The sequence below is a fragment of the Cryptotermes secundus genome, unplaced genomic scaffold (assembly GCF_002891405.2).
Source record: "Cryptotermes secundus unplaced genomic scaffold, Csec_1.0 scaffold948, whole genome shotgun sequence".
NCBI classification, from domain to species: domain Eukaryota; kingdom Metazoa; phylum Arthropoda; class Insecta; order Blattodea; family Kalotermitidae; genus Cryptotermes; species Cryptotermes secundus.
The window spans coordinates 407,632-432,450 of record NW_019727110.1 but is presented as its reverse complement, the minus strand read 5'-3'; the positions used below and the strand labels follow the sequence as shown (position 1 = coordinate 432,450).

Below are 24,819 nucleotides of genomic sequence, written 5' to 3'. Positions count from 1 at the left end.
CGTAGTTTCTTTGTTACTTTTAATGTTTCATTCTCTATTCGTTTCTTACTCTCATTTTCTTTCCTTTTGTCTTTGTTGGCATGTTTGTCTGTTTGGTTCCTTTTTTACTTCGAACTCGGGTCATTCAGACGGTTGCTGATCATTTTTTTGACTTAATCATTTTTAAATGTATTGAACCACTGTGAGATGAGCCTGTAGCATGCAGTAAGTGTGTCGAAATATTTTCCATGTCTGTTGATCTTCCTACACGCTGGAGGCCACATCAGGATCCTGAGATTTATGGACCGCGGCAATTTTGAAGCCGTTGCAGTATGTCCAGATCAGATATTTGAATATTCGCTTCGTAAGATATACACTTTCAACTCGGAGATTAGCTAAATGAGTTCTGTTTATGCACAGAAGCTTCTGCGCATACATAAACTTCAGCGTGATATACGAGCATTGACTCCATTCCAGGCTTCTCTTGTGCAGCTGGAACCTGCTCTCGGCAGGAAGAGAAAGGAAGAGACATGGAGAGAAATACTCTTATATGGCAATAAATAAATAGAAGAGAGAGAAGGAAAAGGCAATAAAGAAGAAACAAGAAAGGAAGAATAGGAATAAAAAGTCTTTCTTGGTGTTTCTTTTTAAAGAAGTGATGCAGAACCCGTGGCCCTCTGCGGCCCTCGCCAATTGGTAATTGTGAACCAGTGTTGTGATTAATGGAAGCTGAAAACACAGTGGAACCAATCAACAGATGAAGATCTAACCGCAACCTAAACCTTTCTACAGACCGCAAACTGCAGGGAGTAAATCATGCTTTTTATTCGCTCATAAACGTTCTAAATTTATACTTGAATGGAATATAGCATGACTAAATTTTGGATAAAAATTATTAGAAACAGTGCCTCTTATCTGGTATACGAAATTGGGCGCAGTATTATTGCCTTATTTGGAAATTAAATATTTGTTATTTAAAATACAGTAGCATCGTTCTTGCAAGACGATCACAGCTCGTCGATAGATTCTTAGTATTCTGCGTGTAACGGAGCAGGAAATTAGACCAAATTTGAGTCTAATATTTTATTAAGCGGGTATTGACGCTTTCTTTTCAGAAATAAATATTGTCTGTAAATGTAATTGTTATTACATATTCCATTCACCATTTTCTACAGAAGTCTGAGCTAGTGGGAGTATCGTTAAATAGCCTGAACCACAAATAAATAAAAAAACGACAAAATTCAAATATCCATAGTAAAATTCACAACTAATAACTTGAAAAGGCAAAGGTAATGGTAAATTTGGCATGCACTGTCTTCGCTCGCTCGGAAGCCAGGATCGTGGGTTCGAATCCCACTCAGGGTATGGATGTTTGTGTGCGTTTTTCTGTGTTTGTCTACAGGTAGAGGCCTTGCGACGAGCTGATCACTCGCCCAAGGAGTCCTTCCGTCTGTGTAAGATCTAGAAAAACTGAAGTGAACGGAAGTTCATGGAGGTAGGCCTAGGCCCACTGGGGCTGTAGTGCCAAGGAAAAAAAATGGTAAATTTGCCCCTGTGCTTAACTAATTAAGCACAAGGCCGTGAAGTCGTATTGAGGAATGGATATATAGATCCACATTTTCTTGACCTCGGCACTGTTGGAGGTGAGTGGTCACATTCACGCCCCTGCCGATTTACCCCGGGGTAAAGAGCCCCGGTACCCACTAGATAGGAGGTCGGGTGGGTCCCAGAGTCGGTCTGGACGACATGGAGAAGAGAAAATTCTTCACCCTATCGGAACTCCAACTCCGACCTCTCGTTCGTCCAGCCTGTAGCCAGTCGCTATACCGACTGAGCTACCCCGGCAGGTCCTTATTTCGTTAGCCATCGACACTACATAACCTCAGACTTCAGAACATCGTTGTAAAATAACTCAAACGCGGTCCGGCTGCAGAGGGGAGTCAGAATGAGCGTTGGCATTTGAAAGAGAAGGTTGTGTGTCGCTAAATAAAAGTTCTTCCAATCCAGCAGACAACTTTTTACCCCCCCCCCCGAAACAGTTAATGAATTCAAGACAGAAGCGCCAGAGCTTCTAAACATCTCGCGTGTCGCGGGGAAAGTGTTAAGCTGACGGGAACTTAATTACGGTCTAACATAAAAAACTTTTTTTTTCCCCTAAACTGTGACACATCTCTGTGTTTCACGAAGCGCCTCGCGCATTGACTAATCCAGTGGCTGGTTAAATTGAAAGATATATGGACTGCATTCAGTTCGCCGGTTGCAGACACATTCTTAACTATCCATATGCCATTTAAATCCTTTTTCGTGTTATTTATTTGTTCTTTCGCTGTCTGGATCACACAGTCGCGATTAGCCTATGAAATAAATCGTACAGCCAGAGTGATGGTAATCCGCGTGGCGGTAAATTAGCTGTATACTTGACAGGTAATTACACGCATTTGAAATACTGCTTCCTCCCCACCCCAGTTGTCCTACCCCCGTCCCCCACTACAGGAGTAGGGGTGCTTATTGGAACAGTGTCAGCCGCGACCACAAAACTTACATACCACAAGTGGCGATTCTGATGTGCATTCAAGGGAAGTAGGCCGCGATAGGAAATCAGTAAAGGGACTGCCTGGGTGTTGGAGAACCAGAATTCGATCCCCAGTCGATATGCTTCATCTTAACACACATGAATAGATTACAGTTTAAATTAGGAGAGAGGACGTTGAAGTAACAAAAGGTGAGGGAAAATTACAATGAGGAACTCAGCCTTTGTATTTTCCGCCAGGTATTATTAGAGTTATTGATGTCAAAGGGATGAAATTGGCAGGGCAAGCAGCACGAATGGAGGAAGTAAACAGCAATCTCGAAAGTGTAATAATGAATTGTAGTTACGACGTGTGAAATTATGCAATAAATGGAGTTATCAAATCCGGAACCCGTTATTTACCGTCGCGTTGCCTGGATACACGCGATAATATTAAAAATCATCATAGAGTAACAAGATATGTAGACTGAATTCAACTGGCTGAGGACAGAGCCCAAAGGTTAGCATTAGCTGACGAGGTAGAACCCCTTGTGTCTTATTAAAGCTGGTAGTTCCTTGACTAACTGAGCGACTATGGAGTAAGGTAAAAGTAAATTTATCTCTGGGCGTAATTATTCAAGGACCATGTGAAGACTAATGGGAGAGGAGATTTAGCTCCACCATTCTTAATGTCTGCAGTAGGTGGACGTTTGTAGTCTTCATATCCCTGCCGCTTGACCCACCAAGGGAAACAGCCCCGGGTGACCCTTGGTTATGAGGATGGCTGGGCCTCAGAGCTGGTCTGGACGTTATGGAAAATAGAAAATCTCTTACACCTATTGAGAATTGAACCCTGACTCCCCTGTCGTTCAGCCATTATCCTACTTGCTATACTGACTGAACTATCGAGTTCCATCTGTTATGCAGTTTAGAGTTTAACTTCAGTAAACATACATCTGCCAGCTGGACAAGCCGGTTTTATCAGATGCTACAGCTGTATGGGTGGCTTGCCAGAGCCACTAATGGACAGGCCCGCTGGGGACTGGATTAGCTCCCCTACATCCGACAGACATTAAATTACTATTCCCTCTTTAATGATGGAAATGGTGCATAATCCTCAGTGTTTTGGTTCACGTTTGCATTATGGCTGAATGGGTCTCTCTTCCCCTGTCCTTATGTTCAGGAAATATTTTTTATATTACAGATTACACCTACATACACATGTACAGAACAATGCAGTATTCGGTAGAAAAATGAAGGCATCGCTGTTATGTGCTAAAATACTCAAGTTCTTAATTTGACCATAAGCAACACGTGATGAAGACATATAGGGGCAGCGGAGGTAAAGCTCAGTGCATTCTTAACCTAGGGGTTAGAGAATAAGTGGTCAGTTCTTTTTTCTTTGGCGTTACAGCCCCAATTTGGGCCTTGTCCTACCTCCATGAAGCTCTCCGTTTCACTTCGGTTTACTAGATCTTAGACATTCGGTAGGAGTCTTTGGGCGGGTGATCAGCTTGTCGCAAAGCCTCTGCCTGTACAAAAACACAGAAAACCACAGAAGAAATAAATATCCATGCCCTGAGTGGGATTCGAACCCATGATCCCGGCTTTGGAGCCAGCGAAGACAGCACATGCCTTAGATCGCTCGGCTGCCGTGACGGGCGAGTAATCAGCTTTAACTTACAGGAACTTTTTCCTCTGGCTAAAGGTTACGATGTCTCTTGAACAGGAGGCTGGTTGTGCCTGGAATCTATTTAGAAGAGAACTACACTTATAAAATATGGTTAATAGGAATAATTTTGGTTCCAAATGCGTCATTGTTCTTAGTGCAGTGAAGTACATACAGCAGAAGGATGCTTCAAGAGTGGACTCTTAGAAGAGTTTCTGATACAATGAGGAGAAGCTCGAAGACCAAGAGTTTCCAAAAGAGAGGGCTGCAATTTAGAACCAAGGCAAGCTTGAAGAAGGAACACTGCATCAAAGCGATACCTCGTCTTTTTTTTTTATTGCTAGTGGGGTGGGACTAAGTCCCTTGTACTGCGGCCACATCTGGCCAATTGTACCAGCCCCAGATGATAGGTGAGGGTGATTGTGGAGTAATTGGTGGAATGAAGATTGGCAGGGGAAACCGAAGTACTCGGAGAAACCTGCCTCTTACTTAAGGTGTCAATTTTCAAGGTCAGTGCCTCGATAAGGCCACGACCGCTTCCTCGCAACTGCTTTCGAATTCATCATTCATTTATTATCCTACAGTCGGAAGCTGCGTAACCACGATTCTGAGAAGGGTTCGTTAAATAACCCATGGGAGAAAGTAAGTGCAATTCTGTATGTTCTGACGAAATGTGTTTTCTTAATTTTGCAACTTGTGGAATATTAGTAAAATGCAAAAAAAAAAAAAAAAAACAGACTTCGAAATTCTGTCATCAGCAAATATTATTGCACAAAATTATACACCGCCATCAATGTACAGTATTCTTTTGGTGAGATGGCGAGGGAAATCTAGACTGAGAGATTTTTTCTTATATTTTCAGCGAGTTTTCTTACTCCCTGTAGGTAAATAAAGATAAACAATTTAAAATTTTTCACAACCGCGTCTTCCCTCTCTTCTTTCTATTCTGTATTACGCGTTCTGCACTCAAAGTGAACACATTAAGGGAGATACCTTAGTCTAAATATTTAATTTCCTTATCTGCTCCAGGAAGGAGCCGGGGTAGCGTAGTCGGTATAGCGACTGGCTACGGGCTGGATGACTAAGTGTTGGAGTTCGAGTCCCGGTAGGGTCAAGAATATTCTCTTCTACAAATCGTCCAGACCGGCTCTGGGGTCTATCCAACTTCCTATCCAATGGGTACCTGGGGCTCTTTTCCCGGGGGTAAAGCGGCAGGGGCGTGAAGCTGACCACTCACCTCCAGCTAATGCCGAGGTCAAGAAAATGTGGATCTATACATGCACTCCCCTATAATCCTTCATGGCCTAGTGCTTAATTCCTTGAGCACAGGGACAACTTTACATTTTACCTGCCGCAGGAATTCCAATTAAATTTCTATTCGAATTCTGCATTCACTGTGTCAAGAATTTATTTCTAGTTCATATTTGTCTTTTATATACGAGTAAAAATGGGGGACATAAATTGATCATTTACGTGGACAAAGCTTTCCGAACTGCAAAATAAATGTACACCCCTGAAGTAAACCTTTTTATTTCCTTAAGTTTGTGGAAAGACTTAGGTTTCCGCTGGTGTAAAAAGTGACCTACTTCCTGGAGTATAAACATGCGTATTTAATCCGATTGACGTCTGTAGAAGGTTATGCATTGTTCAAGATAACGTGGAGTAGCCCACCGCAGCGAGTAGATACTTGTTTGCTCTCTTTCATGTTCCGGTGAATAACCACATCCATGTCCGCTCTTTACTGTCTTCCCTCTCAGTGTAACTCGCTAACTGCTACACAAACAAAGATGTCTCATTTCGAATAGTCAAATCTTCTGGTCTGAATTGATTTAGTGTTTCAGAGAATCAGTGGGAGGACCATGTCTATCATCTCTCAAAGACTCAAAAGTTAAACGAGCTTGTAGTGGCTTTTCAACAATAGAAACTAGACATATGGGTTAACATGGAAATATATTAATAGAACAAGGTTCCTCTAAATAAAAAGTAAGAAAATAGAATGGGTAATGTTATTTGGATGACACTTTTCGATATTCTACAACCTACTGGGGGCACGCGGTAGCGTTGTTGGTTGAGGCACTATACTACAAGCCGGAAGGCCGCGGGATCGAATCCCAATGGGGTGGATGTCTTTCAATTTACCTGATCTTTCCAGCCTCACTATGGCCCTTGGGTCGATTCAGCCTCTAACAGAAATGAGTACCAGGAGTATTCCAGGGGGTTAAGATCGGCCGGAGCGTAAGGCTGACAACCTCATCACCATCTGTGAGCCGATTGTATAGAAAATGTGGGAGCCTCAACATCTCACAGTCCTATGAGTCTCCACGGCCTGTTACAGGGATACCTATATTTACTTTTACAACTTTATATTTTTGCACATGCTGTAGTTACTGTCCTCTGTAGACTCCAGCGTTCTTCTGTCTGATGAACCTACGTTTCAGTGTCCTGTCTCAGCATTTCGTTCATCGCTACATCCCAGCGAATGAAAATCACCGATTATTTTTATTGCTAGTGGGGTGGGACTAAGTTCCTTGTACTGCGGCCACTTCTGGCCTATTGTACAAGCCCCAGATGATAGGTGAGGGTGATTGTGGAGCAATTGGTGGAGAGAAGATTGGCAGGGGAAACCGAAGTACTCGGAGAAAACCTGTCGCAGCTCCACTTTGGCCACCACAAATCCCACTTGACCAGACCCGGGATCGAACCCGGGCCGCCGTGATGGGAAGCCAGAGACTAACCGCTTGAGCTATGGCGCGGCCCCAAATCACAGATACTTTAATATAAATTATTACTGCACTCTGGTTGATGTTTAACTTTGTAGCTCTCAAACTCACCTCTAACGTAAGCCTACATATATCCCTGTGTTGCAAATGAGATGCTTTGGAAAGAATTTATAACTCTCACTTTCCTTCAAACGATTCAAGCATGAACTATATACTAAATATTGTGACGTACTTCCTGAAAACCGGACTATAAGACGTCAAGCACTAGTCAATGGCTAGAAATTATTAGGCAGTGAATCCTAGGAAATCGTTGCCCCGGAGATTAAAGTCTAGCGGTGGGGTTTCCACCGTTACAAACGAATTGTTTGAGGCAGACACGTATTCCCGCGGCAACAAGAGATTCGTTGCATAGCAGTGAGCGAAATTAAACCTTCGACAAGGTGTTCTCTATTCAGTCTGAGTGCAGGATATAACAGTCCAAATCCGAGAAGAGACCAGTATAGCCCCGTGTGGAGGCGGGGTCGAATACCTGCGAGTCATAGGAGGCGACGAAAAGGATAGTCTCAAATCTGAGAGAGTAAAATATGGTCGCAAGCCCCAAGGGACTCAGACCGGAGAAAGATTGCACTGGCAAGGGCCAGCAACATATACAAAAGGCAGATCCGTCCTCTCGTTAGAGAGACGCCCCACAAAAACAAGACCGTAAATGCCAAACAGTAATAAATATCTGGTCATGAGTCCCAGATGAGGCTCGACACCAAGACTTACTGACTGACTGTCAGTCGCAAGTGACTTGGACTGGAGACCAATCAGTGTGTATCCGACGAGAGCTAAGTACAGTTGAGCTCCGAGCAGAGCAGAAGACACTTCACCGAGATTGGCGGTGCGAGAGTGTTGTAACAATGAAGAGGAAACGTCCGAAGACGTTATAAGCGCGAATAACTGCATTTATGAGTGTAAAAGAGTGATTGTCCAATAAATATTCGTCCAAATCGGAAACTCACGTAAATTTTTTGTCGCGTTGCCTAGGAAACACGTGACAATATTGTACGCCAAAATTGCCGCCTTCTGGGTTACGACATCGCGTAACTTGGAAGTTAGATACCTGTCTTCTGGAGGAATTGCACTCTGCCTGAAGATGGAAGCAGCAGGCTACTCCAGGATGACGGTGCATTTCTGCAAGTCTGCACACCATCACATCCTACAAAACAGATGTCTTCCGTATTTACCTCCGCAATAACCCAGACGTCACAAAATAAATAGGCATTTGGCGATGTATCCACACTATGTTAAATGCTTTTACATGTAACTTCAAATGGAGCAGGTTAGCTCAAGCGGTAACGGTTCTGGCATGTATTCGGGTGCTGCCCGACTCGAATTTCGGTCCAGGCACTGAAATATGTCACGACATCTTTTTCCCTAGTCCCTTAAAACTCATTAAACACGATCATTCATTTGCTGAATTTCCTCGGGGATAAAGTGGCCGGGGTGTGAAGCTGACAGCTCAACTCCAACTAGTGCCGAGGCCAAGAAAATGTGGATATATAGACCCACTCCCCCATACGTCTTCATCTCGTAGTGCTTAATTAGTTAAGCACAAGGATAACTTTACCCTTACCTTACCCCTTCTGCAGCGTTAACTAGGGGAGATGGCAGTTGATATCTGTAAATCGACACGACACTATGCAGACAAGGCGAATAGCTTTCACAATTGGATAATGTAAGCAAGTGCAATAAATATTGCCTAAGACTGGAACCTGACATTTTAAAAATTATAATATATCCGTTAGAATTATACTCTGTATTGTAATTTATATTTATGTAGGCCTAGAACAATTTACAGGACGAATATGAATAAGCGCTAGTATAATTTGTTCAAGGGGGCATCCACAGTGTAGTCCAAGGGGGGGCACATAGAAAATGTTGCTTACAGCGTTAGGGTTTAGCGGATTTGTTGTTGAAGTTGGTAAACGATTTTGTATTACGGACAGAGAAATGCTGTTAAAATAATTTTTAATCTGTTGGCAAGAATATTTGCTGTATTCCTTCTTTTTTACCTTTGGTTGTTTTAAAACATCCAGGTGGGGTAGAACGGATGCCTGACTTCTCCCCTCCCACAGGTGATCATGCATATAAAAATAAAGGTCATGTACAATGCATAAGGCTGAATTCAATTAGGGACTTGAATAACTCTATAAGCCCTTAACTGATGGAGCGATTCGATATTGATTTAAACGTCTTCGATACTTGCTTTCTTGCTCATGGAGCTGAAGCTTTTTGAGGAGCCGCCAATTCTGCAGCTACTCAAGAATTTCCCAGCATTTTATGAAACCCGAAGGTTCATTAACGTGTTCACAAGAGCCCTCCACTGGTCCCTGTACTGACCCAGATCAATCCAATCCATCCCATCCCATCCCATCCTGTCTCTCTAAGATTCATTTTAATATTATCCACCCATCTACATCGTGTTCTTCCCAGTGGTGTCTTTACTTCTGGCTTTCCCACCAATATTCTACATGCATTCCTCTTCTTCCCCGTTCATGATACGTGCCCTAACCACCTCATCCTCCTTGACTTGATCATTCTAATTATACTTGGAGAAGAGTACAAGTTATGAAGCTCTTGGATATCGATAAAAACTTGAATTTCAGTTGACTTTCCTACTTAACATGTCGGTGTGTGCGGTGTGCCTATTTCATGCATTTTTGAAACTTCGTTAATGTCAGGACTTCCCCACGTACGTGGATAACAATTGAATGCCGCTCACAGTCAACTCACACACCTGTGCATAATGGTCGGGCCGGACATGACGTCACAAGAGTACAAGAATTCGTGTCTCTTGCAGCATGTGGCGACATCAGTCAAACAAATTATCTTCCGTATTTATTTAGATTTTAACTTCAGTTCAAATGTACTTCATAGTCTTGATGTTATAGTACCGTGTGGAAATAATTAAATATTACCTACATTTCAGAGGAACTTGCTGTTTTATTCTTCAGTGTGGCTTGGGATAAATTCTAAGCTTCCTTCTTCTTCTTCTTCTTCTTCTTCTTTTTACAAAGCGCTTACGAGTTTTCGGAAATTGCTAATTTTTTGCTGCATTTGTTACTTCGATCTGTGAACTAAAATTTATAGGCTGTTCTTATTTTTTTTGTGCTTGTCGCTTAACAAACCTTCACTTTTCATGCAGCCACAATAGAAAGCGTCGATATTCTCAAAGATATTTCATCGTACAAAAGTTTGATACGTGATATAAAGCATATTTTATTAAGGTTTACAACTCTCATTTATTGAATGTTTAACCACATTCCCTATACAGTAATAATGTATTTCTATGTAGTGTGACGTCTATAATTGATTGGCTTTGCTTTTCATTTGTTTGTGCAATAAATGAACGTCAAAATTAGGAATAGAAGACTAGCAAAGAGGGTATTTGAACACGTTCTGTTTAAAATACATAGTACAAGCCTTGATATACGAATTACATGAGAAAGAATGCTAAAAGAGGATCAGAAGTCACATAGGAAATACGTAATTCGGATTCAGTACGCATGTAAGTTCGTATTTACCCTCTTACAGGAAAATTGTCTTGCCACAAAGTCCATGCCATGAACTTGCATACTGGTGAGGTCATACACATCGGTTCATATGTCCTCTTATTTGACCTCCGGAAAAGTGAATGAATTTCGAAGATTGCTACCTTTTGATGGAGGCAGCAGGTTTCTCCGAAACGTTGGTACGTACTTAATAAGTACATGGCATTTCACCCAAGAAGGCTCATGGATACTGCCGTGAGAATATCGAATTCCATGTGAATAAATGTCGATTAAGCTAGGTGTTGGGGTTTACACTGAAATGTGTAGGGTGGTTTTAATTTCTATTCGTATTGGTCCCCTGTAGATCGCCTCTGTGGTCTAGTGGTCAGAGTGCCTGGCTACAGAACCAGAGGTCCAGGTTCGATTCCCGGCTCTACCAGATTCTCTGAGAACTAGTGGGTCTGGAACGGGGTCCACTCAGCCTCGTGAGGATAACTGAGGAACTATTTCAAGGAAATAGCGGCTCCCGTCTAGAAAGCCGAGATTAACGGCTGTGGGCAACCGTTGCGCTGACCACATGACACTCTATCCGCTAAAGCTGGCACCAACTTCGCCGACAAGCGGCGGTTGCTGGGTCGGTATAGTTCGCTTGCGGACTAAAACCACAAAGTTGTATTTGGTGCCATCCACTGTTCCCTATCCTGAGCCAGATCCATCTAATCCATACCATCCCATCCTATCTCTCTAAGATCCATTTTAATGTTGTCCACCCACCTACGCCTTGGTCTTCCCAGTGGTCTCTTTCCTTCTGGCTTCCCCACCAATATCCTATATGCATTCCTCTTCTCCCCCATTCGTGCTACATGCCCTGCCCACCTTATCCTCCTTGACTTGATCATTCTAATTATACTTGAGAAGAGTACAAGTTATGAAGCTCCTCATTAGGCAGTTTTCTCCAACCTCCCGTCACGTCATCTCTCTTCGGTCCAAATATTCTCCTCAACACCCTGTTCTCAAACACCCTCAGTCTATGTTCCTCCCTTAAAGATCATTATATACCTTTTGTAAATTGTTGTGTTGACTGAAATAAGAAATAAACATTTTACCCGCTGGATTATATGCGCAGTAACTGCAGTGTATTTTTTTAGCTCTTTGTTTTAAAATGACGCTAAAGCTTGGTTAGAATTACATCTAAATTGTTGCTGAATTTGGGTAAAATTCAATAAAAAGGTTTTGCTTTGTTGTTGGTGCTTTATGTTCCTAATACTCCGTTTTTTCTTAAAGTGCTGCGTAGATTGTCTGCGAGTACTGAGTTATGCTTTGGCGCTAAGCATTTGCATTGGATGGTAAACATTCTCCACCCACGAATGTCAAAACTGCGTCGCCCTGAACGTCAACAAACCTCATGTGCGAGTAACACATTTTTTCTGCGCTGCGTCACACAGTCGCCATGTCACGTACAGCGTGATAACCCACATGTGCAACTGTACCACCAAGATAAGTGTCATACTGAAGACTGACGGGGAAGGCCCGCTTGATGGGACTCGATCTTTGTTACGTATGAGGAAGTCCGACTGATATTTGCGTGTGTATAAAATGGATGCCATTTGCGATATTTGCTGCAGTAAGCGGCGAGTATCTGACGCAAGATGGACAGGCGCTTCGCGATTGTAGTTGCAGTTCTCCTCCTGCTGACGCCTTACGCGTCTCTTGCCAAGAAGTTCACCCGCTGCGGTCTGGCTGCAGAGCTGAAGAAACATGGCATCACGGACGTGAGAAACTGTGAGTATATATTTCATTGTATGTGACGCGGTTTCCTGAATCAAATATCTGTGATGTTTATACCGCCATGATCTCTCCGGAATTAGGTAATGACTTTTCAACTAAAAATTGTTTTCTTGTGATTCGGTCGTCGCTCTCGTTTGCAGTACGACAGCGCACTGCATGAAAGTAAGTTTAATGTTAGGGTGCCCTCCTGTTGGTTTTCAAGAATGTGATTTCGAAATTCGGGAGATGTCACTCAGAATTATATAACTTTAGGTTAGAAAAAGCGGTTTGGTCTAGAAGTAAACACAGAGAAAACTAAGACCGCATATGTATATGTTGCTGTCTCGTCACCAAAACGCAGGGCAAAATCATGACATAGCGATAGAAAACAGATGTTTTGAAAATGTGGCACAGCTGAAATATTTGGGAACTACGATAACATATCAAAATCTGATTGAGGAGAAAATTAAGAGGCGATTGAACTCGGGTAATGCTTGCTACCGTTCAGTCCAGAAGCTTTTGTCTTCTCGTCTGCTGTCCAAAAACTTAAAAATTAAAATATACAAAACTATAATTTTGCCTGTGGTTCTGTATGGGTATGACTTTAAGGGAGGAACATAGACTGACGGTGTTTGAGAAAAGGGTGTTGAGAATATTTGGCCCGAAGAGAGGTGAAGTGACGGAGGTTGGAGAAAACTGCATAATGAGGAGCTTCATAACTTGTACTCCTCGTCAAGCATAATTAGAATGATTACGTCGAGGAGGATGAGAAGGGCAGGGTATGTAGCACGAATGGGGGAGAAGAGGAATGCATATAGGATATTTGTGGGAAAACCGGAAGGAAAGAGACAACGGGGAAGACCAAGACGTAAGTGGGTAGACAATATTAAAATGGATCTTAGAGAGATAGGATGGGATGGTATGGATTGGATTCATCTGGCTCAAGATAGGGACCAGTGGAGGGCTGTTGTAGACACGGTAATGAACCTTTGGGTTCCATAAAATGCTGGGAAATTCTTCAATAGCTGCAGATTTGGCTTCTCCTCAAGAAGTGCTCAGCTCCATAAGTAAGTAAGTAAGGTTAGAAGAAGCATCAGCAATCAATGTCGTCACATAAATGTAGAATACACGTAACATAAGCAGTCGGTTAGACGGAATAAAGTTGATAGGTTAATAGAGAGCAGATTTCGGCCAACAAAAAGTTAATTCAGATGTTCCAAAACCGTTAATAATGTGGACATTTTGCAACTTCACTTCCTATTTCGTAATACGTAGAAATTATTCTGGTTGAAAAAATGAAGCCGAATAAATAAATCAGTAAATGATTTTGGCCCAAAATGAAAGTTTCTTAGCCCTGAAACACGCAGGCCTACTGACAGATTTGATTTATTGTAGCCAACCCAAACAATGAGAGGAATTGTACTGAGGCCTCCTCTACGTGTCTCAGCATCTTCAGAACACTCATGGGTTTACGTTGTCATGCACCAATTATCTCCATGGAGCAGAGCCTTTCTCGACTACCTAACAGTCGCTCAGTTAGTTAATAAATCCACCGCCTTGTATCCGAACCGGAAGGTTTATTTCCATGGTCACGAGAGCTCTCCCGTTACAACTATCCCGAGTCAGATGAACACAGTCCACAACTTCCCTTCATACTTATTCAACATCTGTTTAATTTCCGGTGAGCCGAGATAGAGCTACGGGCTGGACTACCGAGGGATCGGAGTTCGAGTCCCGCTAGGGTCAAGAATTATCTGTTCTCTACGTCGTCCAGACCCGCTCTGAGGTCCACCCAACCTTATATGAAATGGGTACCGGGGACTTTTTCCTCGGGGGTAAAGCGGCCGGGGCGTGATGCTGACCAATCACCTCCAACTACTGCCGAAGTCAAGAAAATGTAGATCTATACACCCATTCCCCCAGACGCCTTCATGGCGTGCTGCTTAATTAGTTAAGCACAGGGACAATTTTTCCTTTTTAATAGCCGTCTTCCATCTTCTCTCAGATTTTTCATGTGGTCCTTTTCCGTCAGTTTTCCTCAACAGAATTTGTATGGCCTTATCATCTCCGCCCATCGTATCCTCATTGATATGATAACCCTATTCCTGTATATGATGAGGGATATATGTTATGAAGTTTCTCATTTTGCGGTGTTATGCCCTTAAGGCCATAACCGCGGTAAATTGGAGCCTCCCGGAGCCCTAAAATATATGAATCGAAAGAATGGTGCACCCAGGAAGGAGAAGTGACGTAGAACAGGCTTGCGTAACGGAGGGCAAGACTTGGTGGAGACGCTGATATAGCGTTTGCATCAAACAGAAAGAAAGAAACTCCGTGATTTCAGTCCGCAAGCGAACCATACCGACCGAGCGACCGCCGCTTGTCGGCATCACATGTAGTAATTGTTGCCGTAAACACCAGGGCGAGAAGTGCGATGCTGACTAGTAGAAGTCAGGTATTAAATACCCTAGGTCGGGGATGTGCAAGAACCATTCGATAGACAATTTTGAGGAGGTGCCACCGAGCACTGTGCCCTTGGCCACTTCGATATTATTAGTGAAAATTTGCACGACAGACATCGCGCGTATCCCAACAGTCGAGCCACCCCACAGTGAGACAGCAGCAACACCGTGGGATCGGTAGGGCAGCTACACCAGCCTTCCTGAGCAAATGTATCCACCCTGTGTGATCAGATGACCAGAGAGTATTAGAAGGGTCACACCTACGATGTGTACAATGGATGGGATGGAATTAACTAGTTCAATACACTACAGACACATCCTTGTAAATATTGTAACATATTAATAACAATGTAAATAGATCACCTTGTGTTTCGAGTTTATTCCTGGCAGAAACCAGTAGAGATAAAAAAAAAGACTCCGTGGTTCTAGTCCGCGAGCGAACTATGCCGACCGAGCGACCGCTGCTTGTCGGCGAAGTTAGGCCCAACTTTTGCGGATAGAGAGTGTCGCATGGTCAGGGCAAGGGATCCCCACGGTAGTTGATCTCGGTTTTCTAGACCGGAGCCGCCATTTCTTTGAAATAGCTCCACATTTATTCTCACGAGGCTGAGTGAACCCCGTTCTAGACCCACTATTTCTCAGAAAATCTGATAGCGCCGGGAATTGAACCCGGGATCTCTGAATCTGTAGCCAGGAACTCTGACCCCTCCTGATACCATGTTCTCGAATCCGGTGCCGTAGAAGGTCACGGAGACCTACCGACGCTCTTGAGAGGCCAACCTGCTAGCGAGGTGGAGAGAGCAGCTGTAGGCAGAGGTAGCTAACTAGATCAGGGGTCAGACCGCTCACTTATAGTCTGCAGGTAGCTCAGGTACACCGTACCCGAAGTGTCTCCATGCTCGTACCCACCCACCGAAGTAGCCGCCAAGTTTTCTCTATTGTCCTGTTACTTCCTCCCTCATAGATCAAAACATTCTGCTCTGTTCCCTGTCTCCAGGCAACCTTAGTCTCTCTTCTTTCATAGTTTCACACCCATATCAAAAACAGCTAAACCTGCGATGTAACATATTTTAATCTTTACGGTTTTGGACAGCAGACGGGAAAACAAAGAACTCTTGAACTGATGGCAGAAAACATAGTCCGAATTAATAATCTGCCCTTAATTTCTTCATCCATATAAATTTGATTTGTTAGTGCCGCTCCGAAATATAGTTTAACAGTCAGCAGGAATTAGGATCAAAATCTCTATTCAAAACATACAAAAAATTTATTTATTATTTACTGGGATGCAATTTCTTAATATGCTGGTTCCAAGAAACAGTTCGTCTGGGCTATAACAAAACCTGCCAAGTCGTTTTAATCGGTTTAATGGTGCGTGAAGTGCTGAATATTGCTGTGAAATTTGAGTAAGAGCACTGATTTTTATTGTCTACTCTAAGTGTGTCATCTATCCACCAGGGGTGTGCATGGCAGAGAGTGAGAGTGGAATGAACTCCAACGCAGTAGGAAGACCAAACAGAGACAACAGTCGAGATTATGGAATATTCCAGGTAAGAACACAGATCTCTAGGTACTGGGACGTGGTGAACATTTTCATACGAATCGAAGTGCTCTTTATAAACCAAACTTTAATTATCACTCCATTGAGGGTGAAACAGTACCGTCAGTTATCCGGAAATGTTTTGTTCCATATTGATCTGTCACACTCCATTCAGTGGTATATAACCTACACAGTCGAGGAAACGCCGTTAAAGAAATTAATACAAGTAAATAAAGAAGGCATATCCTATGTAATTTGGAAAACAAAAAAAAAGTATACTAAATTTTTTACTCAGCTCCTCAAGATAAGAGACCATTTGGGAGTCCTAGACGCAGATGAGGGGATGACATCAAAATAAATCTTAAAGTAAAATGAGTTGAGCTACATTAATCAGGATATGAACCAGTGGCGTGCTTTCGTGAACACGGCACTGACCGTTCTAGCTCTCACGAGCGCAGATTATCTTGACCAGTCTCGTAACCATAAGATTTTCTAGAGAGACTGCAAATTGGAGCTAGTTCGGTGCTTGCTTTGGCATAACCAGCACAGCCATGTGATGATTTGAATTCCTGTGCAGTGTTCTGGTGTCGCGTCTCATTAAAGTTTTCTTTCCAGATCAATAACAAATACTGGTGTAGAAATGGACGCAGAGGAGGAGATTGCAATATTAAATGCGAAGGTGAGTTTTGAAAGTAGGCAGCGAATTAAGGTAAATGTAAAATTTTCCCACGTGGCTAGACACCACTGCATCAAGTCATATTAAAAAACAAAAAGGTAAAGCTATCCCTGTGACAGGCCGGTAAGGCCCGTAGGGGTATGAGAGGTCGAGGCTCCCACATCTTCTAGACAGTCGGCTTATAGATGGCGGTAAGGTTGTCAGCCTTACGCGCCGGCCGCCTTTTTATCCCCCAGGAATATTTCCGGTACTTATTTCTGTTAGAGGCTGAGTGGACCCCAGTGCCATAGTGCTGCTGGAAGGATTAGGCCAATTGAAAAATCCAATGACGTCATCAGGATTCGCATGTATCTCGTCGCAATCTTTGCATAGCATCGTGATTCTATTATTGTGTAGGTGTATGTTGCGGGCGTTACCTAGCAACGGCCGCTGTTTACAGAGTTACCGCTTAGCAACGGGGGCCTACACCCAACAATATGTTATACCTTTAATTCTAACTCGCTACCGTTTACCATTACTTATTTTCTAATATGAAGAGATAGTTCAGTCAGTATAGCGACGGGCTACAAACTGGACGGTCGGGGTTCGAATTCCTGGGACCTACCCAGCCTCCTATCCAATGGGCATATGCGACTCTTTCCATGGAATAAAGCGGGTTGGGCGTGAAGATGACCCCTCACCTCCGTCTAGTGCCAAAATCAAGAATGATCCCTCATATGTCTTCGTGGTATGGTGCCTAATTAATTAAGAACGGGGACAGTTTTAACTTAGCAGTAATAGTAGCGCCGGTCGCAGTGGCCGCCCGGTCTAAGGCATGAACTGTCTTCGCTCGCTTGTACTCTGGGATCGTGGGTTCGAATCCCCATTTAAGGCATGGGTGTTTGTTCGTGTTTCTTTCTGTTTATATTATGTAGCGGCCTTGCGACGGGCCGATCCCCCGTCCAGGGAATCCTACCTACTGTTTTAGATTACGAGAAATACAATTTACTTACCTCGACACCGCAAGAGATAAGAGGAGCAGTTTAAGAGAGAAAGGGAGACGTAATCATAGCAAAGGTTCGTCCAACCCTGTTGCTTCCAAACAGCGCGCCGTACAAAAAAAAATGTAAATGGAAATTTCCTCTTGGAGAAACAACATTTTGAAGACTGTCAACTCTGGTGTTGCGTGTATGGACTCTAAGTGTGGGTCAGTTTCTTTTTCCCAGTCCTTTTTCCATAAGAGCAACATTACGAGACTGGCTACCCTCGGTGTCTAACCTTTATGTACTTTATATGTAGCGTCCGTGGCAAAGAAACGTGTTCTGAAGGTCATAGAAATGACGTGTGAGCCCAGGAACCCAGAAAATTGAGTGTAAGTTACCGCCATGAACAACAAATATGTTTCCCTAGCTGTAGTGCCGAATTTTCTGCACGGACAAATTACGAATAAAGATAGATCAGATAGTACTGATGATAAGAATGAAGATAAAATGGAAGGGACAAAGGGAGAAAGAATAATGAAAAGAGAAAGGAAAGATAGCAGCACCGCGTGATGCAGATGTCTTTTCAGAAGATTCCAAGGCACTGAGGTTGGCAATCCTTGAAGAAGTCCGTAACACTAATAGAGAGACGAGGAAAACAAGTCTCGAACCAGAAGCGTTAAATTGAAGGGACCTTTTATAAGGCATAAGCGTAAATGGGATTGATATTAAAAGAGATCAAAAAAAATAGGTTGCGAAGATGTGAACTGGATTGAACTAACTCAGACTAAGTAAAAAATTTGGCTCTTGTGAATCTTCTGTTTCTATAAAAGACGGACATTTATTTATCAGTTGAGTAACCATCAGTTTCTGAAATGGGATTTTGCCCTATGTAGCTTTATTCTTCGTTAAGTGTCTGGTTCATAGAACTTGTTATTGCATTACCATTTAAAGAAACGAATAATAAGCAATAACCGAAATAGATAAACAGTTTTAGATTAACACGGCTTATTCCGAAATTAAGTCCTATAAATGCAAATATTTTATTAATTTCTGTGTATAATCTCTAAAGCAAATTTCATCTTAAATGTCACACAGAATCTAACCTCAGATGTTTCCACACCGTGTCTGCGGTTGCGGTGATAGTCATGTTATAAAAGAGTAAGAGCTCCTGGCTACAGGTCCAGCTTCGATTCTCGGCGCTACCAGATTTTCTGAGAAGTAGTGGGTCTGGAACGGGGTCCACCCAGCCTCTTGAGGATAATTGAGGAGCTATTTTTGGGGATCCGTTGCGCTGACCACACGATACACTCTGTCCTCAAAAGCTGGCACTAATTTCACCGACAAGCGGCGGTCGCTCGGTCAGTATAGTTCGCTTGAGGACTATAGGCCACGGATTCTTTTTTATAATCGAGTAATGCGATAATAGTTGTCTGTATGCAAGTGCGCGCGCACGCTAGTTCATGCACGCATGTATGTATGTGTGCGGATGTGTGAGTGAAGGGGTTTACTCACACAAAGAATGTGATATAATGCCTAATTAATTTAACTGATGTTGCAGATCTGACGAACAACAACATATCTGACGATATCCAATGTGCCAAGAAGATTCACCGGAGGCATGGCTTCAGGGCCTGGTACGGTTGGCGTAACAAGTGCCAGTCGCGTCTGCCTGACTTGTCCAAGTGCTGAGAGGGCTTCTTACACATCGCATAGAACTTCTTCACGTGAATCTTCTTCAATATGTTCACTGTGTAGTAATTATAAATATAAGCAAGTCAACGAGTGTAGAAGTAGGAACGCCTTGTTCGCGATCAGCTAATGACTGTAACAAGCCATTTGAGAAATTCTGGCACACTTGATAATCAACCAAAATGTTTTGTTTTACTGATTTCATGACGGCCTGTTATGTAAAACAAAGAGGTAACTGTTGGATGCAGCGTGAACCACTCGCAAACGAACTTGCCACTCGGGCAGCAAATGGGTTGATCAACATTTTGTCGTTAGCTGTTCATTGTGCTTTTATGTCCACGACATCGTGAACGATATATAAATAGTACGATGACTGTGTAATTTATGATGTTTTGTCTGAATAAATATAAAATAAATTGTTTATTACATCTATTGTTAAATTATTTTACGAGGCCTCTTATTTTTCCAGCCTATTCATGCACCTAATCTCGGTGTAGTATGCCTAGTATTCCATTTTCTTTCTTCTTTCTTTCCTTCCTTCCTCCTTTCTCTTAGTTTCGTGTTCTCGCTTTCGTTGTTTCATCTTCTCCATTTCTTGCTTCTTTCCCTTTGTTTTTCTCTGTGTCCGGATTACGGCCAAGTCCGATATTTTACATACGGCTACAGCTCCTCTTGTTGCATCAAAAATTCTGTACCCTTGTCTGTTTTACAAATGCTTCAAAGCGAAAATTCATGGACTGGACGCTCGCCCAACGAACCTTCTTGTAGAGGGTACGCGCTGACTATTGTTTAGTATAATGACGTCACGTTTCTCCCGAGGGCTAATGTGAAGCCTCATTGTTGCATTCCTCGTGAGAGCTTTCACGTGGAGAGGACGGGGCCCGCCTGCGGAGTGGAGACGCGGTTCCAAGATTCATTATTCATCGGTTCTTAATGACCAGACAAGTGTTTGAACTTTTATTACGTATTTTGCAGTGAACGTACCTTTACTTAGTCTTCTGACTTGCGACGGAGCTACTTTTCTGCCTGGGCATCTGTCATCTTTTCCTGTTTATCTTTTAAGCCATTTTTATGCAAATTTGTACAATATTATGCGGCTTTATTTCATCCAAATATTCAGCCTTAGGGGCCCATAAAAATCCATTCCCTCAGTGTCTTTATTTCCTGTTTGAGAGCATGTATTCCAGTCTCCTTTCTATACCCAGCGCTGTGTCTCTGGCGTGTGTATGTCTTCTATACGTTCCTCATGAACATCTGGAAATTTAACACAATTTTCGTACGGTATTTAGGGACTTTATCGAATACATGTTCTAGTTCTTCGTAGAAGTTTTCCTTCACATCCTCATTTTTATCCTTTGTTGGGGCGTGAACATTCAGAACGATATCATCACACCAGCGACCTCTTAATATTATGTACCACATCCAATCGCTAACAGACTCTACCCTCTAAACTGCTGATATGATTCTCTTGTGCACGAGTACAGAAAACCTGTACCCAATTCATGATTCTCTTTCGTGTTTACATAGAAAAATGTATATTCGCCTGCTGGTTCAGTGCCACCTCTGTCCCTTCGCAACTGTCATACGAGAACCTGTCCTATGCAGTTTTTTTTTTTATTTATATATTTATTAAGCAATCAGAATCTACAATTCTATAAGCTAGTTTGCTGGCGTAAGAGCTGTGATGCTCTTTAATGACGTGGTGAGTTCCTTCCCCAGTGGGAGGTTCCTCATTAGTTTTCTTTTAGGTCAGCTGGCCAGTGTCTTCGGAGTCTTCGATTGTGCTGCGGTTCAACGAGTGGCTGTAGGATGTCGTTTGGGTGATTTGCTAGTTTGTTGTGGTGTGAGGTACTCTTTTCTCTGATGACGTCCTTGATGTATGGTATATTTAAGTCTGAATGTAACGTTTGGTTGCTTACATACCAGGGTGCATTTGTTATAATTCGAAGTATTTTTGATTGGCTTCTCTGGATTATTGATGTATTTGATTTGCTGGTACAACCCCAGAGCTCATGCAGGCTTCTTACATTCCATTTATTGATCTGTGGTGATTGTGTGAATCTACTGGAAGGTAACATAGATACCATAAAGAAAGTCACAGAAACTTTAATTAATGCTAGTAAGGAGGTTGCTCTAGAATTAAACACATAGAAAACTAAGTATTATGTTTCTGTCTCGTCACCAGAATGCAGGATAAATCAGGACATAAAGATAGGTAACATATATTTTGAAAATGTGGCACAGTTCAGATATTTGGGAGCGACTATAACAAATCAAAACCTGATTCAGGAGGAAATTAAGAGGAGATTGAATTCAAGTAGTGCCTGCCACCATTCAGTTCAGAACCTTTTGTCTTCTCGTCTGCTGTTTAAAACATAAAAATTAGAAGATACTAAATTATAATTTTTCCCGTTGTTCTGTATGGGTATGAAACTTGGTCTCTGACATTAAGGGAGGAACATAGACTGAGGGTGTTTGAGAAAAGGATGTTGAGGAGAATATTTGGTCCGAAGAGAGGTGAAGTGATAGGAGGTTGAAGGAAACTGCATAATGAGGAGCTTCATAACTTGTATTCCTCGCCAAGTGTAATTAGTATGATTAAATCAAGGAGGATGAGATGGGCAGGGTATGTAACAAGAATGAGTGAGAAGAGGAATGCATATAGAATATTGGTGGGAAAGACAGATGGATAGAAACCGCTAGGAAGACCAAGACGTAGGTGGTTGGATAATATTAAAATGGATCTTAGAAAAATTGGATAGGGTGGTATGGACTGGATCGATCTGTCTCTGGATAAGGACCAGTGGAGGGCTCTTGTGAACATGGTCATGAACCTTCGGGTTCCATAAAATGCTGGGTAGTTCTTGAGTAGCTGCACAAATGGCGACTTCTCAAGAAGGGCTCAGTTTCATGAAGTTAGTTACTTAGCTGTATTACTTTCTTACGGAAATGATTCCATTTCTGAATGTATAGAGATAACGAAGACTACATAATGTTTGTATATTTATGAATATTGCTAAATAAATTTCTCTTAAAATTATTTTATTTATCTCATTGCTTATTTCTTAGCTGAATCACGGTGGCCCAAATGCAAAAGTTACGCAGTGATTTCGAGATGATAATGACCGTTGAGTAAATAAAGGCTTAACGAGAGAGAGTCGTGCCTCATTTGGAAGTACAGGGTCACCAGTCTGTGACGCTGGAACGTGCCAGGAAAGCGAAGTTCTCAAGACTGGTTCAAGGGGACTTCCGACGAGCTTAAGGTAGGCCACACACCGGCATGTGTCAAGACCTGTAACAGTCAAGACACGATGTCTGCGACATGAGGCAAAGAAAGGAGCACAGTTGAAACGCTTGAGATTATGAAAATCGCCGCACACCGGTCTGAGTCCTGATGCTGACCAATCACGAATGAAGCAAGACAGCGTCTTTTGTCTCATGTCTTGATGCTTGTCTTGACGGTCTTGACGCTGTTGGTGTGCGGCCGTCCTAAGGCAACACAGCAGGCCCTTATAGTAAAAGCTCTATAAGGTCACGTCATGGCTCAAGTGGTTAGTCGTTGGCTTCCCACCGAGGCGCCTCGGGTTCGAGCCCGGGTCTGGTCAAGTGGGATTTGTGGTGGACAAAGTGGCGCTGGGGTAGGCTTTCTTAGAGTACTTCGGTTTCCCCTGCCAATATTCTTTCCACCAAATTCTCCATCATCATAATCACCCGGGGCAGGTACAATAGCCCATTCAGTGGCCGACGTGCCGAGTGGACCCAGCTGGACTCCACCCGCCACTAAGCGATTAAAAAAAACTATAATATCCGGGTTATTATGTGACAGAGGAGATGCAATGATCCGGTCGAGATTCGAACTAGATGCATCCTAAATGCAAATGAAAATCCTTACCGCTACGCTATCTTTTCATTAAAGCCGTTCCCTGATATGATATATTATTTATTTAGTGTTCTTTCATGGCCGGTCACGGTAGCCGGGAGGTCTAAGGCATGTACTGCCTTCGCTCGACCGGAAGCCACGATCGTGGGTTCGTATTCAACACAAGGTATGGATGTTTGGTACGTGTATGTGTTTGTTCTGTGTTTGTTTTGTTGTGTGTTTATGTAGAGGCCTTGCGACGAGCTGACCACTCGTCCAAGGAGTCCTACGGTCTGTAAAGTGATCAAAATGGAAGAAGAAAAAAAAAAACCTCAACACCGTAAGGTATAAGAGGAACGGATTGAGTATTTTTTCACGTTGCTGTTGCCATTCTGTTAACTGTACTTTAGAAAACCAGACGGAAAATAGAAGAGTGGCACAAACCCGAAACTGTCAGTATCTTTCAATACAGAGAAACTAATTAACTTCTTCCCTATGCAAATTGATGGCCAGTTTGTATAGCTGCTTTTGTTCTTATATTTTATGTGTTTCTATGGGCCTAGTTGCCGGTCACGGTAGCCGAGCGGTCTAAGGCATGTACTGTCTTCGCTCGCTTGGAAACCGGGATCGTGGGTTCGAATCCCACTCAGGACATGGATGTTTAGTTTGTGTGTGTGCGTTTTTCTGTGTTTGTGTACAGGTAGAGGCCTTGAGACGAGCTGATCACCCGCCCAAGGAGTCCTACGGAATGTGTAAGATCTAGAAAAAGCGAAGTGAACGGAGAAGTTCATGGAGATAGACCTAGGCCCACTGGGGCTGTAGTGCCAAGGGGAAAAATAAAATGGGCCTAGTTATATAAATATAGGTTTTGTATAAACGATGGCATTTAATTTATTTGCAAGCGATTTATTCTGTCTGGTGTTTACAGTATTACCAGACCTCGTTACTAAAGGAAGAGAGAGCTGAGTTATGTCCCAGGGACTTAGCGTAAGAGGAGTTCAGGCTTTGGGGGCGAATATTTGACCTAAGAGAGATGAAGTAGGCGATGAACTGAGAAAGTTATAGCCAAAGTTTAGCCTCTTCAGAATTTTTCTCAGTCGTTTTGAGCCGTTGTTATTAGAAGCTGATAGCTGAGGCTCGGTGATGGTTCGGGAACCCAGAGGAAAGGGAACGTCAGCCGTTCGAAGCCGCTACCAAGCAACGGCTGCGAAGACGTGGCTGTGGACGAAAGTGTGTGTGTAATAGTGAAATATAAAGTGTAGTCACGCGCTGTATTAAAGTGAGCAATAAATCGAGTCATTAATCCAAACCCCGCCTATAGCCATTCAGTCACCTGACATTATTTTGTTGTTGGATAAGTTAGTTTCTTTAGCATTTAATAGTTTGCCCACTTAGTTATTCACTTGGTTATCTCTTTAGTTGGCCATTTACTTTTTTACTTATTTAGATAT

The 24,819-nt window shown here is 42.7% G+C and overlaps 2 protein-coding genes across 2 annotated transcripts in view; both read left to right on the top strand.

Moving 5' to 3' along the window:
• LOC111864514 (protein Wnt-1-like) overlaps nucleotides 1-24,819 on the top strand; it is a gene marked incomplete at its 5' end in the record, with an annotated part of 93,335 nt that overhangs the window by 33,401 nt on the left and 35,115 nt on the right. The gene's annotated exons all lie outside the window — the stretch shown is intronic.
• LOC111864517 (lysozyme) lies at nucleotides 12,020-19,930 on the top strand. Its single transcript, XM_023851815.2, has 4 exons — nucleotides 12,020-12,195; nucleotides 16,101-16,192; nucleotides 16,798-16,861; nucleotides 19,379-19,930. The coding sequence occupies exons 1-4, from the start codon at nucleotides 12,063-12,065 to the stop codon at nucleotides 19,507-19,509; spliced, it is 420 nt and encodes a 139-aa protein (XP_023707583.1). The 5' UTR covers nucleotides 12,020-12,062; the 3' UTR covers nucleotides 19,510-19,930.